At 34.4% G+C, this 18,491-nt stretch overlaps 1 protein-coding gene across 3 annotated transcripts in view; it reads right to left on the minus strand.

Annotated features, from left to right (window-relative positions):
* zormin (spectrin and immunoglobulin domain-containing protein zormin) overlaps positions 1-18,491 on the minus strand; it is a 168,240-nt gene that overhangs the window by 91,091 nt on the left and 58,658 nt on the right. For 2 of the 3 annotated variants that reach the window (XM_089097974.1, XM_089097976.1), the window contains exons 5-8: positions 16,689-16,811; positions 12,106-12,912; positions 6,168-9,326; positions 49-256 (exon numbers count right to left, since the gene is read on the minus strand). In XM_089097974.1, the coding sequence (XP_088954100.1) occupies positions 49-256; positions 6,168-9,326; positions 12,106-12,912; positions 16,689-16,811 (4,297 nt within the window). The remainder of the gene's footprint in view (positions 1-48; positions 257-6,167; positions 9,327-12,105; positions 12,913-16,688; positions 16,812-18,491) is intronic. The other variant, XM_089097975.1, reaches the window with a different exon arrangement.

Genomic DNA, 18,491 nt, shown 5'->3' on the forward strand with positions numbered 1-18,491 from the left:
CCGTAAAATAGGTCCCTGTTAGAATGCCAACACAGGACGCTTATTTACCTTCAACGACAGCCTCCATTGTCACCCGGGCTCCTTCATCCACAAGACAGTTTGTCAGGGGTAAGCTGAATTTTGGGGGTATTTGCTTCTGCTGGACCTTGATAAACTTGACTTGTGTTGTCTCAGCTATATTCGTTGATGAAGATGAAGAAAACAGCGTTGCACGCTCTTTGACAGAAATCTTAGCTGGCTCTACTTCCTCTTTCTGCTGAAAATGTAAACAAAAAAGTCTTATTAGAAGTCGAATAATATAAAAGTCAAATAAGCCAAAAATACTTTTAGTCAAGCAAGCCGAAAGCAGGAAGTTTTTTATGGTGAGTATTTCAAAATATAAGGTCTAAAAGCAGAAACTAATTAAGTAAGATATTCGTTTTTATTTTTTGGTAAGGCTTATATTACGAAGTAGGATCTATAAAATTTTCGTATTAAATATCAAAAATATGTTATAAGTTATTTCGTAAAAAAGAAAAAACCGTCAGAAGAAGGGCGTAGAAGGGGTGTTAACACGCCTTCTACGCCCACCATTTCCTGAAACACATCCAGTCAAAATTTTGAGATAGCCATTTTGTTCAGCGTAGTTGATTTCAAGATAGAAATTATGTTTTTGAGGAGGACACTCCCCCACAGCCTTCAGGGCAAGGGTTGTAAGTTATGCCCTGGGGGCATATAAAGTTTTTGTAGAAGGCGTTGTCGTAGAAACTTCAAAAAAAGAATCATTCGATTGGAAATTCGAAGGGCTAGTGCCCTTTTTAACAGTCGAAAGTTATTGGAGGGGAACTATCCCCCCCCCCCGCCTAGCATTCCCCCAAACACATCCACGTAAAATTTCGAGATAGCCATTTTGTTCAGTGTAGTTGATTTCCAGATAGAAAATCTGTTTTTGAGGAGGACACTCCCCCACAACCCTCGGGGCAAGAGTTTTAAGTTATACCCTGAGGGCATTAAAGAACGATGTTGGCACAATGCATCATTTATTATTTTTTTCTCTAGAGCAGGGCATCGTAACGAAGAAGTTGTCGTAGAAACTTCGAAAAGGGCTCATTCAATTGGAAATTGGAATGGCTTGTGCCCTTTTTAATAGTCGAAAGTGGTTGGAAGCCAACTAACAGCCCAACCACTTCCACCATTTCCCGAAACACATCCAATCAAAATTTTGAGATAGCCATTTTGTTCAGCTTAGTTGATTTCCAGATATATATTATGTTTTTAAGCAGAACACTCCCCCACAGCCTTCAGGGCACGGCTTGTAAGTTATAACTTACGGCTTGTAAGTTATCGTAGAAACTTCAAAAAAGGCTCATTCAATTGGAAATTGAAGGGCTAGTGCCCTTTTAAATAGTCGAAAGTGATTGGATGGCAACTAGCCCCCCTCCCACACCCATCATTCCCCCAAACACATCAAATCAAAATTTTGAGATCAGCATAGTTGTTCAGCGTAGTTGATTTCCAGATAGAAATTTTGTTTTAGGAGGACACTCCCCACAGCCTTCAAGGCAAATGTTGTAAGTTATGCCCTGGGGTCATATAACGTTTTTATAGAAGGCTTTGTCGTAGAAACTTCAGAAAGGGCTCATTCGATTGGAAATTGCATTGGCTAGTGCCCTTTTTAATAGTCAAAAGTGATTGGAGGGCAACTAACCCCCCTCTCGCGCCCATCTTTTCCCCGAACGCATCCAATCAAAATTTTAAGATAGCCGTTTTATTCAAGGTCGTTTTAAGTTCTGTAAATTAGGTCTTTGAGGATGACAACCCCCTCGCAGCCCTCAGGGCAAGAGTTGTAAGTTATGCCTTGGGGGCATATGAAGTTTTTATAGACCACGTTGTCGTAGAAACTTCAAAAAGGGCTCATTCGATAAGAAATTGAAATGGCTAGTGCCCTTTTTAAGAGTCGAAAGTAATTGGAAGGAAACTAACACCCCATCAACGCCCACCATTTCCCCAAACATATCCAATCAAAATTTTTAGATAGCCATTTTGTTCCACGCAGTTTAAAGTTCAGGAAATTATACCTTTGAGCAGGACACTCCCCCGCAGTCTCCAGGGCAAGGGATATAAGTTATGCCCTGGGGGCATATAAGGTTTTTAAGGATAGAGTTGTCGAAAGAACTTCAAAAGGGGCTCATTTCTGAATTGAAAATTGAGAGGGATAGTTCCCTTTTTTAATAGTTCAAAGTGATTGGAGGGTAGCTTCATCCCTCCTCTCACGCCCACCATTCCCCCAAATACATCCAATCGAAATTTTCAGATAGTCATTTTGTTCAACGTAGTAGAAAGTTCTGGAAATCAGGTCTTTGAGGTTGACAACCCCCCAGCCCTCAGGGCGAGAGTTGTAAGTTATCCCCTGGGGGTATATAAGGTTTTGTTGAAAGCGTTGTCGTAGAAACTTCAAAAGGGCTCATTTGATTGGAAATTGAAAGGGCTAGTGCCTTTTTTAATAGTTGAAAGTGATTGGAGAAAGACTAAAGCCCCTCTCACGCCCATCATTTTTCCAGACACATCCAATCAAAATTTTGAGGTAGTCATTTTGTTTAACGTAGTTGAAAGTTCTGGAAAGTAGGTCTTAGAGGATGACAACCACCCTCACAGCCCTTAGGGTAAGGGTTGTAATTTATGCCCTGGGGGCATATAAGGTGTTTATAGGAAGTGTTGTCGTAGAAACTCAAAAAGGGCTCATTCAATTGGAAATCGAAAGGCCTCGTGCCCTTTTAAATAGTTGAAAGTGACTGGAAGGCTTGACATTTTATAGTAAAGATCGATGTGGGTATAATACATTATTTTTTTGTTGTTGTTGTTGTTTAGACCAGGGCACTTTGTATCGAAGGAGCTGTCGTAGGAACTTTGAAAAGGGCTCATTCGAATGAAAATAAAAAGGGCTGATGCCCTTTTTGATAGTGGAAAGTGATTGGAGGGAAACTAATCCCCCTCCCACGCCCACCCTCCCTTTTGACTTTATGTTTAAAAACTAAATGTTGCCATACGATTAAATCAAAATGCACTGTATTAATGCTAATTCCCAATAAGACATCTCAGCAGTATCCCGAGAACGACTGAGGGTATTATGTTCAACTTTTCAGGGCTGGTTCTGCTCTTAAAATTTAACCAAACCAAAATAGCGTAAGTGTATCAAAACTATCAAAGAAAGTAAACAGATTTTTCTGCGAATGGTATCAAGTTTTTCATTCCAGGACAACTAGAGGAGGTATGAAACTAAATTAAACACTACTATTTGTGTCCAGATTTTTAAGAGGGCGTATGTTGTTAAAAATTGCTGAAAATTTTTCTCCAGCATACAAATAGCAGGCCAAACTATACATTCTAAAAAGAATGAAAGATTTAAAGTATTATTTTCTTTTTCTCTGAAAAGACTATGTCAATCTAAAACGAACAGAAATTAATTTAAAAATTTTTTCCACAAAATAAGTTTTTCAAAGAAAAGTAAAGAACTCCATTAAACAAAAAATGAGCAAAAATACAATCAAATAATCTACCAAGTGGGAAACTACCACTAATCAGCATTGATAAATAAAGGAAACCCAAAACGAACAGAGATTACAATAAATAACCGAGTCAAACTCAAAACGAGCAGAAATTAACATAAGTTGGGCTCAAAACCCCTATGCCTTTCCCAGGCCAGAACATAATTTGCACTTTAATGAAAAAAATAGAAATGAAAGCGCATTGTCAGTTTAATATACATAAATTGATATTTAGTAACCAAAATGTTAATATTATTTGATTTACTTAAGTAATAAAAGTAAGAACATTTATTTTTTTCAGTTAAGGGCAAATTATGCTCTGGCCTTGGGAAGGCATAGGGGTTTTGAGCCCAACTTATGTTAATTTATGCTTGTTTTGAGTTTGACTCGGTTACTTATTGTGATTTCTGTTCGTTTTGGATTTCATTTATTTATCGATGCTGATTTGTGGTAGTTTCACGCTTGGTAGATTATTTGATTTTATTTTTGCTCATTTTTTGTTTTAATAGAGTTCTTTACTTTTCTTTGAAAAACTTATTTTGTGGAAAAAGTTTTTTAAATTAATTAACAAATAAAACGGAATGAAAACATAGAAAAACGGGTATAAAATTGGAAAAAAGACAGTGGAAAATAGCAAAACAGTTAAAAAAAAAAAAAATAATGAAAGCCCAACTACTTGGGATTACGTCCGAAAACCTTTATCAACGGAAACAAAAAAACTAAATTAATTACATAAAGCGTCATGAGATGTGAGTTTTTTTTATTGTTTTTTATTTGTTTTCTTTTCCTGTATTTATATTTGTTTGTTCATTAGGTTTAGTGTATTTTTTTTTTGTTCCTGATGATAAAGGCTTCTGGACCTGAAGCCAAAATATTTTGGTTTTTATTAGTATTAGTGAAAAATAAGCCTTTTTTGTTACTTTCCTATGTTTTTCCGAAATATTATACCCATTTCTACATTTTTATTTCGTTCTATTCGAAATTGCTGACTTCTATTATACAAGTCTTAGCAAATAGTGATCATACTAGTACCCTTTACACATTGAGGTAAAATCGTGTCATTTAGACTGCTTTTTTTTTTTAGGAACAAAATACCAAGTTTAAAACCCTTTATTCTTAACGGTATTGGCGTGCCATCTATAGAATTTAAGAAAGAGAAAAACGGGTTTAATTTAAATATAACAGTGAAAAAAAAAACAGCAACAAACTAAAAATAATGAAAATCCAAATATTAAACAAATAAAAAAAACAAATAATTAAAACTTTATAGTAATTGCATTTTGTTGGAGGTTATTAATATGTATTTTATTTAATTATTTTTTTTGTTTTTTTCTTTATGTGTTGCGTTTAATTTAATTTTTTTTCTTGTTAATAAAGATTCCCAGAAGTGGTGTCAAAATATTCGGACTTTTAGTATTTAAAGTTTGTTGTTTTTTTGCTTTGTTTCACTGTTTTATTTAAATTACATCCGTTCTTCTCTCTCTTAAATTCTGTAAATGGAAAAGCAGTGTGGTCTAAGAAATTATCATGCCATCTATACTTATTAACTACTTTTCCTGAGCACCAAAATTAGCAACGAAATCCACGATTTTAGATACCTGGAAATTCCTTTTCCAGGAATTAGATACCTGGAATTTTAGATACCTTTGGTACCAAAACAAGCAGGCTGCTCCCCCAAAAAGAGAACCAGCCCAGGCACTGAAAAGCTAGCTCTTGTCCTACCTCACACCTGATTTGCGATTTGCATTTTTAAATTTCTATTTAATGGATTTTGCTGTGATGAAGGAAGTAAAAAAAAAAGGCTAAGGCAAATGGATCCAAGAGACGAAATAGCATTTCAATATCATGTCCTTGGTATCAAAACTTCCAAATATAAAGAAAAATTTTAATCCCACCTAAGGCACATGGATCCAAGAGACGAGACTAAAATTTCCAAATATAAGGAAAAATCCTAGAAAACCACAGTTTTTAGGTATGATTGAACCTAAGACACATGAGATCCAAGAAATAATAAACTTTTTCAATTTCACGTCCTGCGTACTGAAACTTCCAAATATAAAGAAAAATCTTAATTGAACCTAAGGTACATGGATTCAAGAGACAAAAACTTTTCAGTTTCCTGTCCTTGATATTAAAACTTCCAAATATATAGAAAAATCTTAATTCAACCTAAGGTGCATGGATACAAGAGACAACAAAACATTTAGTTTAATGTCTTTGATAGCAAAACTTCCAAATATGAAGAAATATCTTAATTGAACCTAAGGTACATGGTCCCAAGAGATGAAAAAAATTCTTATTTTCGTGTGCTTGATACCAAAAACTTCCAAATATAAAGAAAAATCTTAACTAAGCCTAAGATACATGGATCCATTAAACGAAAAAACATTCAGTAAAAGGCTTCAAAAACATTGTCTATACAAATTTCATAGTATTTTTATTTTCAGTTTCAAGGGTTACAAATGGTAAGTGACACTTTCAAAAATAATTTTCTATAGTCTGAACAGTCGGAATGATTTGTTTATTTTATTTTTTCCCCTTTTTTCGTGTGTTGTTTCAAGTAATTATTGCATACTTTACACTTTAGCAATAATATCATTATGTAAAAAAAAAAACAACTAGAGAATAACACGGTACACTCACCTCATTCATGTCTAGATCTTTCTTTCCTTCCTTATGCTCAGCAGTAACCTCATTTTTGTGTCGTAAAACATGCTTAATGCTCGTAGCAGAGTGGTACATAACGGGTGGCTCGTGGACAGTCAATGTGGCACTGCAAGTAGCCACACCAGATTCATTTTCTGCCACACAAACTATCTTGCCACTATGAAAAAGTTCAGCTGTCAATATTGCAAAGGTGTGTTTATCTCTATCCTTTGATACAGAAACTTCTGGACATTCCTCTGCTGGTCGATCTTTGAAAAGCCACTTCACAATAGGTTCAGGTATACCACTTGTTATGCACTGAAATGCTATTGGAGTTCCTTTGTGTACACGGCTATCCGAAAATATTTTTTCAAATTGAGGAGGAAGAGTAATTTTATCTTTTGGCTTAAGAACTGGTGGGGTAGGAGGTATTAATGACAGTTCTGCAATAGACTTGGCCTCTCCAGCCTTATTAGTTGCTTTCAGGGTATAGACACCTTGCTGCTCCTCTTTGATGCATGGGAGTTCAAGAACGTGATTGCCATTCGGGTAATTAAATATCAAAACATCTTCAGAGCTTTGGAGTGGCATGTCATTTCTAAGCCAAGTCACATCCGGCTCAGGGGTTCCTGTAACCACGGCGTCAAAGTGTACAGTGCTATTGATTTTTGCAGAAATATTATCGATTATTTTTTCAAACTTTGGGGGCTTAAGTTCCTCTTGAACATTCAGCTTACACTCACTAGATGCTTCTCCTGCCGAATTAATTGCAATAACTTTATATTTACCCGTGTCTTCAAGTTGCAGCTGACGAATGATAAGACATACTTTATTTCCTTGAGAAAGTTGCTGATAATCTGTAGAATCAGGTATTATCAAATCATTCTTAAACCAGTTTATCTCGGGATCTGGCTGACCAGATATCACACACTCCATTTTGATTTTTCTCCCCTTAAAAGATTCAATATCTTTAAGTGGAACTTTAATGGATGGACGAAGTGGTTCAATATCACTAAGTCCAATTTCAGTGTCTGAATTTTCCGCTGGGAGGCGCCCTTTTACAGTGACAATTGAACTTGATAATGCCTCTCCCCCAATATTCTTTGCTGAGATTGTGTATGTTCCTGCATCTTTAGGATAAGCTTCGGTAATTGTTAAAACACAAGTTTCACCGTCAAAAGAGGTCTTTAATTCTCTGGTCTCTTTTATAGGTCGGCCATTATGCGTCCAGAGGATGTCTGGTTGAGGTTTACCGCTTATTTTCGCTTCTAAACGAAGCTTTCTTCCTGCACGGGCCATAACATTTGAAAGAGGTGAAATTATTTTTGCTGGCTCAGACGGGAGTATAGACTCCACATTTAGCATTGCCTTTGTTTCTGCCTCACCAGCATAATTCATAGCTTGGCAAATAAATTGACCGTGATCTTCCAAGAAGACTTCTTCAATTTTTAAAGTATGTTGGTTATAATCATTTAATATTATGTATTCCGGCTTGTTGTCAATACATTTTCCATTCTTGAACCAGGAAACACTTGGAGCAGGATTACCAGTAGCCACACAGTGAAATGTTATTGAGTCACCTTCGCGCGTTTGAATATCAGTTAATGGGACAGCAAAATCAGGAGCTATAGGCTCCTCCTTTTCCTGAACCTCTTTAACAGTCAGTTTAGCACTTGTTTCTGCAAATCCAGCGAAGGAAACAGCTCTACAAGTAAAAAGTGCTGTGTCTTCTGCAAATGTTTCTTCTATATAGAGACAGCAAACATTGTCAATACATGAAGTTTGGTAATCTGGATTATTTTCTATCGATATACCATCTTTATACCAAGTGACCTCAGGGCGTGGCCGACCAGAAACTTTACAGCGAAGTGTAATCTTTTGTCCTTCGGTAACATTTTCATCATGAAGAGTTTCAACAAAGACAGGAGGTTCGTCAGACTGTACAGACACATCAGATAGTCGAATTCGACGGGATGACATATTACTAACCTGAGAACCAAAGTCACACCTACTTTCCGTTTCAGTTTGAGTTGTTTCAACAGTAACTCTAGGTTTATTTTTCATTGATTGTGCTATTCCTTCGGCTACAATTCTGGCTTGTTCTGCTGCGCGAGCAGCTGCTCGTGCTGCCTCTGCTTCTGCATGAGCTGCTGCTAAAGAATCCCGAAATAAGGATTCGGTAGCCTTAGCATGTTTTCTTTCTTCTTCTGCAGCTTCTAGGTTTTTCGACAAAACCACAAGCTCTTTGGTAATTGCTGTAAAAGACTCGAAAATTTCCCTACTTTCGTGAAGAACTTTATCAGAATGACTAGCACTTGCAGGTGCCTTTAAATGAATAGAAATTTCCGATATTTTCTTAATTCTTTCTTCTTGGTGCTGTCTTCCATCTTTAATAAACGTATCAACCTCTTGGATAAGAGAATCAGCATCACTTTTAGATTTGCACAAAGTCGAACGACGGGCAAGATTAACAAGAAGCTTACTCCCATGCGTAAACCATTCTTCTACTTCTTTTACAAGAGTGAAATATGTTGCTTTGAGCTCGATGATATTTTTCGTTTCCCCGACTGATGTTCTCAGCGTTGACCATTTTGTAGTTACGGCGTTTAAACCCGACTCAACTGGTTCTTTTCTACTTTCGTCACTTTCTGAATTGACTATTTTCTCCGCGGTACTTACAAAATTATGAATCTTTGGTTCAATTGCATCCATGCTTTTTTCAAACTGAGAAAATGAATCTGAATTGGCTTTGCACATAGTAAGCGAACTGGCATATCGTCCAGCATTTTTGATACCCTCAATTTGCCGAAGCATGTCATCTATTTGATTTTGAACACTCATTAAATCAGAATTAAATTGGCAATGATGTCTATGTTGTGTTAGTCGCCAGTTACGATCCTGCCATACAGCCTCCCAATGTCTACTCCTTTGATCAAGAGAATGCATTAAAATTTCAACATCGTGTCGTGTTTCATAGCTTACATTCCTATATTGGTCAATCAACGTATCACACTCCTGTTTGATTTTGGAAATAAGGTTTGCAATCAAGTTATAGTTTGCAACATGATCTCGAATGATTATTTCTACTTCTGATACTGAGGCTGGCAACACTGTTGTATAATATTGGTGTTCTAGCGATTCAATTGTCTGGTCAACCTAGAAATTAATAAGGATAAACCTGTAAGAACAAATAAACTATAGTTTCTGAAAATTAAATGAACTGTTTAGAGGCTAATATCACCAAGTACATCAGAAAACACTACCATTTTATTACTTTTATTATCGTTTCTGGAACTTGTATGATATACGTTGTTCATGCATTGACTCACTGTAAACCGGCTTAGTTTCTTTCAATTTAAGGGTTCAGCACACGTAGCTGATTTCGGGAACCGATTTCAGCATCAGTGGACAAACGATAGCGGTAAGAAAAATTTGTTGAAAGAAAAATTTGTTGCGCGAGATTTTCAAAACAAAACATCATGGACACAAATAGTCAACTCAAGGTTATTAATAGTTGCATGATTGATCTCAGCTTAGTTCTCAGTTATAGTTCTCAGCTCACTAGCAGGGTCTTTCACCACAAACATCTCTGGCTGACTATTTTTGTATCCCTATTTCTTTTGTGATGATCATGATAAAAATCGACGCTGATTTTGTAAATCGGCGCCGAAAACTAGAAAATTTTCAAGCTCGTATCGACGTCAATTTTTTTTAAAATCGGCACTGATTTGGAAATCAGTTCCCGAAATCAGCTACATGTGCCCATCCCTTTAGCGTGAGAAAACACAAAGAGACAGAATAGATGGAAAATATATAATTTGGGCTACATATTTGCACATTAGGGAGTGGGAGTAAAATGTTTGGACAGTGTGAAGTCAAAAAACAATTTTTACTTCATAATATAAGAATGATTGCAGCTAACATGTGGTAGTGGGTATATAATACAAGTACTATACATACAGGTTTTATTTATGCTGATAGCCTTCATAAGCAGGGCAAAATTAGATTACATTTTGGAAAAATGTTAAAGCTTTTTTGCAATATTTGCCTTAGTTTTAGGGTGAAAATGTCTTTCCATACCAGCTGTCTTCAACATTTTAAAAATAAGTAGTCAATTATTAGTCAATGAACAGTCAATGAATAGTCAATTATTAGTCAAAGATAAGTCAAGGAAATCTTAAAGGTTATTCAGGATTTGACATTTGAAATGATTTCAAAAACTTTATTCCCCAGGTTCTGCTTCTGTCTTTAAAATATCGAAGAAAATTTGCCTGGAAAGAGACGCTTACCCAATTTCGGATCTTATTATCTAACGTTTATCTAACTCATTATTTAACGTTTATCTAACGATAACCCTTAGATCTAACGTTAATCTAACTTATTATTTAACGTTTATCTAATGATAAGAGCCATATCTATCGGTTATCTAACATATTATTTAACGTTTATTTAACGATGAATTATCTAGCATTTACTTCTAACAGCATCTAACTAATAACAAAATCTAGCTTTAATTTTAATTTTGATTGTCTTAATAGCAATTCACTTAGAGTTTGAAGTGTAAGTGCAGTATGTTGGCTTGGGATTAAATTGTATTATAGGGTGGCTAAATTCCGTTTTCATTCCAGAAAAAAAGCCAGTGATAAAGTTGGCTATGCAAAGAAAAAAAAATTTTGGTACTTTTAGTAATAGTCTATCCCAAGGGTAGAACAAGCACGTTCTGGATATACTTTCTTTGATATTTAAAAAGTGGTAAAGCCAAAGGAATTGAATTTCCAGGAAGCAGCTCAAATATGAAATCCTTAAAATTGAAAGAATGATTTAAAATTGAAATCCTTAATATATGAAATCCTTAATTAATGAAATCCTTTATTTCAATTTAGTTAGTTTTTATTTTATTTATTTTAGTTAAATTATATAATTTATTTTAATTTATATAAAATTTATTTTATATTTTGTAAAAATTTATTTTTACATTGATAGTGAGCAACTAAAATCTTCGACTTTCTGATACAAAGTTCATTAAAATAGCTGGTATATCGCTCCATCTATATAGCATTAATATAGCTTAATCTGATACAGAGTCCATTAATATAGCTGGTATAACGATTTACTCTAAGGGAAAGAAATGTTTCGATATAAGGTCAAGCTCGGATTTCTAAATGTCCATTTTAAATTTTCCGCTCATGCTCAATTTTAATCTCAGTCGAACTGTGGATTGTTCCTTTTCTTCTTTAAATAAATTAACGAAAATGCAAGACATAAAACTTGAATATTAGCCACATAAATCATTTTCAGTAAATGTTATTATAGTTAGAAAATTATGTGAATAAGAACTTCATACAATATGTCTTTTCATTCTGCTTCCTGCAGAGTTTACAGAAGATTCTTGCGGAAGCAGAGACTGCAAGCTGTTTTGAGTGAGTCTTATATTTGCATAGAATGCATTTGAAGGAGTTCGTTAGGGAATTATTTTCGGTTGTTTTTCTAGTTTCAAATTTAAATTGGGTCGAAGACTGCGGAGAAGCCCAAGAAATGTTTCTAAAGGTCATTAAGATGTCAAAGTTCAGCTAATGCTAGATAAAACAATTGCTATGGACATCAGAGTTATTGCACACATAATTATATTTGATATTATTTTCCATATAAAGCCAAAAAACCTGAAAAATTTCTAAAATAGATTTTACCGTAAAACAAATAAAAGGTTTTTTTTTCTCAGGATAGTTTTATATTCAGGGTAGACAAATGAATCGGGTTGTTAGATTTTTACCTCCTTTGTGACTCCCAAGGTTTTTTATCGGGGCGAATTACATCAATTCAAAATATTCTCTTGTTCATAAAGAAATGAATAGAATTTAAACAAGAACAACTTTAGCGACTCTGCTAACATTTAAACATATTGAAAAAGAATACTTTGAAATAAAAAAAAGAATACCTGAACAAGGGATCTATAGTACTTGGTAGTCATCTGCAGCAAATTGGAAATCTCAAAAGAGAATCTGGAGAGCTCTGAATTGTAGTTGCTGAGTTTTTCATAAAGATCTTTAATATTATCATCAGTCTCTGCAAAAGACTCCAAAGCATTTGCTCTAATTTTTATTTCCTCTGCCAATGCTCCAGCTTCTTTACTAAATTTCATACTTTTTTCTTCAAGTTTAGAAACAATCATTGAAGTAGTGAGTTCAGAAGTGATTACCGGAAAAACATGGTTTAATACCTCCGTAATCTTAGCACCAATACTATTAACATCGACAGATATTTTTGACCACCGATCCTGCAGCTTCTGCTCATTTGCTTTTCTCAAGTCCCAATCCTGAACTGCTTTTGCTATATCATTTAGACGTTTTTCTAAATGTTCTAGAAGAGCTTCAGCGCAGAGTGATGCTTTTGTGGAATCAAGAAAGGGGTCATCACATTTCAGACAATCAGCAATAAATTTCTTGCCTGTATCATCAAGCTGTATTAACAGTTGCTTGGCTTTTTGCAGATTTGGATCATTTGCTTCTAAATTAGGGGTTGATTCAATATCGTCTATGTCGTTTTTCAGGGTTAGAGCGAGTGTGTGGAATCGGTGATATGTGAAAGAGAAATCGGTTCGCGCCTCCAAGGTTGTTTTGATACGCTGCCAAGTGTCCTTCAGGTTTTCAAATCGTATATTCAGATTAGAAATATGAGGATCGTCAGAAAATTCGTAAATTTCAGGTATTTGTACCAGAATAGTTTCCATTTCTTGTCCTTTTGCCTATAAAAAAAAAAACATTTTAAGTTTTATTTCTTTTTTAAAAAAAATTCTGTCTGTGTCTGTATATGCTAATATGTTTATATTTGTCAATAATGTTAATTTACCTAGAAAAATTCTATTAAATGCCTTAAGAAATCTTTTGCATATGTTCTTAATCTTTATAATTCTTGGTTTTCCATTTTTTATTTATTTATTTTCAAAATTCATTCTTTTTTACAAAAATATTAATAAAGGGAACAATGATATAAAAGCAGCGAGTTTTTTAAGAGTTTTCTACCCCCACCCCTAGATTTTGAAATCTACTCCCCCCCTCCTTTATTGATATTTTTGCAAAAATATTAATAAAAGGAACAACGATATAAAAGTAGCGAGTTTTCTACCCCCTCCCCTAGATATTTAAATCTATCCCCCTCCCTTATTGATATTTTTTTCAAAAATATCAATAAAAGAAACAACGATATAAAAGTAGCGAGTTTTCTACGAGTTTTCTATCCTCCCCCCAGATTTTGAAATCTAAGCCCCCCCCCTTTTTAATATGTTTTACAAAAATGTTAATAAAGGGAAAAATGATATAAAAGTAACGATTTTTCTACGATTTTTCTACCCCCCAGATTTTGAAATCTACCCCCCCCCCCCGCTTTATTAATATTTTTTGCAAAAATATTAATAAAGGGAACAATGATATAAAAGTAGCTAGTTTTCAACAAGTTTTCTACCCCCCACATTTTTTATATTTTATTTTTATTAGTTTATTTGACGCTACATGGATACTAGAAACGAAGGGGCCAATGGGTAAGGAGAGTTACCCCCGTCCCCTCTCCCCGTAAAAAAACTTTGAAATTATATTTTTTATGTTGCCATTAAAAAATTTCGAAGACCCTCCCCCCAGATTTTAAGACATCGTACAAATATTGATATTTAATGATGTTACAATAAATTATGACTATTTTTATGACTATTTTTAACGAAGTCCCATTAAGAATTATAATGAGCCAACACCGTTTTTACGTTCTATCTCCTTTGGTCATCAAACAGTTCGTGGTAACAAACTGTAAGTAAGAAGCGATGCGGCTCATTAGTTACCGAAACCTTAAGAAGCAGAGCCTTGATAACAAAAGATACATCAAAAGAATTGAATTTTGGTGCTTATTCAAAATACGTACAATTCAACATACTTAATGGTACCTATCAAAAGTTACGAACTTGAGAATATTTGCCCATTTTTTGAAAAAGGGAGGAAACACTCCCAAAACATCGAGTGACCTAATGAACATCACTCCATCAGATTCAGCCTACCAGAGAACCCTACTTTAGAGGTTTCAAGCTCCTATGTGCAAAAATGTGGAATTTTGAGTTTTTGGCAGAAGAAATATCACGGACGTGTGCTTTTTTTTTTCAGAGGGGGGATCATATCGAACCAGTGATCGTAGAAGAGCGAGAGAGGGCTCATTTAATCGGACATCAGAAGTTCAAGTGCCCTTTTTAAGTGACCAAAAATATTGGAGGATGGCTATCCCCCCTCCCAAGCTCATTTTACCCCCAAAGTTACCCGACTAAAATGCTTAGATAGCCATTTTGTTCAGCAAAGTCAAAAATTTAATAACTGTGTCTTTGAGGATGACTTAACGCCCCCCCCCCCCCCATAGTACCCGTGGGAAGGGCTGCAAGTTATGAACTTTGCCCACTGTTTACATATAGTGTTGATTATTGGAAAGTATACAGATGTTTTCATGGGTGATTTTTCTGGAGGTGGTCGGGGGTGTTACGTGGGAAGATCTTTCCAAGAAGGAAGGGAATTTTCCATGGAGCGGGAGCCGGATTTCCCATCATTATTTAAAAAATGATCAGAAATTAAATAAAAAAAAGGTTTTTTTTTTATCTGAAAGTAAGGAGCAACATCAAAACTTAAAACAAACAGAAATTATTACGTATATAAGGGGGGTTACCCCCTCGTCAATACCCCACTCTTTACGCTATTTTTTTAGTAGTTTTAAAAGAGGAGTTATTTATTCTAATTAAACGACCTTTGTGATTCAGGAGTTATTCTTAAAGAATAGGGACAAAATTCAAACTTTAGCGTAAATGCCGATGTATTGACTAGGGAGTGACCCCCCCCCCCCCTCATATACGTAATAATTTCTGTTCGTTTTAACATTTGATTTTGCTCCTCACTTTCAGTTATAAAAACTTGTTTTTTTTTAAATTAATATACTAAGAGGTTTGAATTCTTCATAGAGATTACTTTTATTATTTGCATTAAAAAGAGTCAATTCTTCACCTTTGCCACACATCTTCTTCAGCGATTATCCATCTGTGTAATTCTCTTCTCTTAATTTCTTTCTAAATTTTCTTTTTCACTTTCCAGTTTTTTAACTTAGAAAAAAACTAATTATGGTTTTGTTTGACTTAAAATCAAAATTGATGTAAATTTTAAACAATAACGTATGGATATAAGCTTAACTCAGAAAATTTTTATTTGACCGATTTGTTTGCTTTATTGATTTGAGTTTCATTCTGGATTTTTATTTTTTAAGCAACAAAAATCTTTTAAAAATCAATCAGGGTTGTCAATAAAATGAAACTTAGACAAATGAAAATTCTTGAAAGTAATGAAATTCAGAATGTAATGAAAACTTATAAATGTTAGTGGCAAAAGTAAGCTAGGAGTAATATTAGAAGTACTATAATATCCAAAACAGAAAATAGTAAAAAACTGGATATTTCAATTTTATGCCTGAGATGCTAGTGGAAGATATTGGGCACTTTTCCCCTCTGGTATTATCTGGCCATTATCTCATTTACGAGATTCATTTTTTGCCGATGGGGGAGATAGGTAGCTCCGGAGGCAATAGGATAATAATCTCCTTTTTTACTTATATTGTTTTTTTATGACTCAGAAATGCGAATTCGGCCCTTCTGGGCTTGTGATAGGAATCTTGTCAACTAAATATCTTACAGAGCCGTATCCAGGATTTTTTTCGGGGGGGGGGGTTGCAAAAAGATTCTTTTCCGAGGAGATTTTACATACACAAAAATAAGATGTATAAAAAATTGTTTATATTCATTTTTGTTACGTTTTTACGAGTCGGACAAACATTTCAGTGGGGGGGGGTAAAACCCCCTAACCCCCCTCCCTGGATACGGCCTTGAATATCTTATTACATGCTAGCAGTAGAATACTTTATATTAAAAGAAATGATGTCAAATAGAGGACAATATAATGAGTAATCAGTTTATTTATATCTTTCTACATATATTTTTATTTATATTTTTATTTCAAACTGTCTATTTTCAAAGTGACAGTGAAGTTTTTAGGTCCTGGCCACTATTATATTGAATTATAAAATATGTTATAATATATACTATCTTATATTAATTCATTATTATATTATATTTAATTATTATATATTAGATTAAATTATTATATTAATTATTATATCAAATTATATAAAATTTATTACATTAATATATGATATTAAATTATAGTATATTATATTATATTATAAAAGCTCTAAAATAAAAGGAGGAGACAAAATTATATCGTATTTGATGAAATTACAATTTAAATTATTCAGTTATATTATTTTCCAATAATTATTGTAAATTCATTCATTCTTGGGGAATTTATTCTTTAACTTATGTTTCGTATTATAGAAAAACAGTGTAATTTTGGCAGCACTTAAACAGACTCAGATGAAAGTTGACATAAGATAAATTCACTATTTCATTATCTCTTTTATCTTAAAATGAAACACATGGAAGACAAATATTCTTACCCTGACATCATTTAACATTTGCTTATGCAGTTCTAAGAATTCCTCAGCGGTACTTGGGTTGACTCCCAGATCACAATGAGTCCTGATCAATTCATCGGCAACATTAATCAACCAGTTATAGATCTGTAATACGAAAACGTTCTGTGATGTAGGATGTGATGTTCTAACTGTTAAGAAAAAATCTCCAAAACATTACAGGGAAGAAAAAGTAATAGCGCTGTCGAAATTAATTTGCTGGAACGTGAATTGAGTTGAAGTAATAATAATTGAATTAATTAAAGGATTAAATTAATAAGAATATCGTTGGTACTAAATTATTCTGAAATAAATTTTCGACTGTGAGATTTACTTTTCTTCCTTGTGATATCCTGGCGATATTTCAGTACAGGTTGAAAGGTTTATTGAGACAGTTTGACGAAAATCAATATCTATAAACAATTTATTCATATGAGGGAAAACCAATGATGATATGTGTGATATGTTGATAAATTTTGACCAAATATAAACAATCTAGTATTGATGAGTAAAATATTTGACGAAATGTAAATAAATGACACACGTTACCATCAGGTTAATATTATCACATCTTTTTTGCATCATTATGTTTTTGTAAATTAAATTTGACTTTAGTAGTTTTTTTTAATATTTATAAAAGATGTAAACTGAAACCTAAAAATTCTACCCGTTTGTTCCCGTTTATAATGTTCACATAATTTGAACATCCTTTGCTTAATAGAATTTCGGCCGTTCTTGAAAAAAAGAAAAAACCTGGACCAGATCAGGCTAGATATACAAAAATGCCGGTATTGATGAAAGAGCAAAGCTGTCCAGTAAAAACCCAAATTTAAATATAAAATGGGTAGGTTACCCAAATCCAAATGATTTACTTGATATATAATTTTTGTTTGAGCTTATTTCATTACTACTACTACTACTACTACTTACAACTCACTGCAGCACCAAGCCGCCTGAGGCCAACACAGCTACGCACGCTCCTCCTCCATCCCAATCAATTCAAAGCCTCCCTTTTTACACCCGTCCACGAAGTTCCCATTTCCTTTAAATCTTTCTTTATGACGTCCTTCCACCCCAGACGGGGACGACCTGCTTTGCATTTAGCCCTAGATGGTTGGCCGAAAAGAACAATCTTCGGCAATCTGTCATCCTTCATCCGCACAACGTGCCCTAACCACCTCAACCTTTCTTTCATTATAGCCCTAGAGAGCGGTATTGAACCACATTTTTCGTATAGCCTATTGTTTGAAATACGTTCAGTCAGCCGGGTACCCAGAACAATCCTTAAGCAATTTATATGGAAAACATCTAGAAAATCTTCATCCGCTTTTCGGAGCGTCCATGCTTCAGAGCCATATTTGACCACTGTCATCACTGTAGCTTCTAATATCCTAATCTTGGTTTGCAGACTTATCTTCCTATTCTTCCAGACTTTTTTTAACTGTGAAAAAACACCCAAAGCCTTGGCTATTCTATTTTTAACATCTTCACTGCTCCCACCATCTTTACTAATAATACTACCAAGGTAAGTGAAGCTCTCCACCTGATCAATCTTTTCATTACCCAACGTCACCTTTTCATCTTAACTTATTCCTAGCCTTAGTGACTTAGTCTTCCTAACATTAATTTTCAAACCAATTCTAGAAACCTGAACTCGCATAACCACTAAAACTTCATTCATTTTGCTCATACTTTCATCTAGGATACTTAAATCATCAGCATAATCCAAGTCCAGGAGACTTTTTCCTCCCCATTTGATTCCGTGGTCTCCCATTGCCTTTCCTGTGC

Source organism: Artemia sp. Qi Xiang Cuo, chromosome 12 (genome assembly GCF_049724085.1).
Source record: "Artemia sp. Qi Xiang Cuo chromosome 12, ASM4972408v1, whole genome shotgun sequence".
NCBI lineage: Eukaryota > Metazoa > Arthropoda > Branchiopoda > Anostraca > Artemiidae > Artemia > Artemia sp. Qi Xiang Cuo.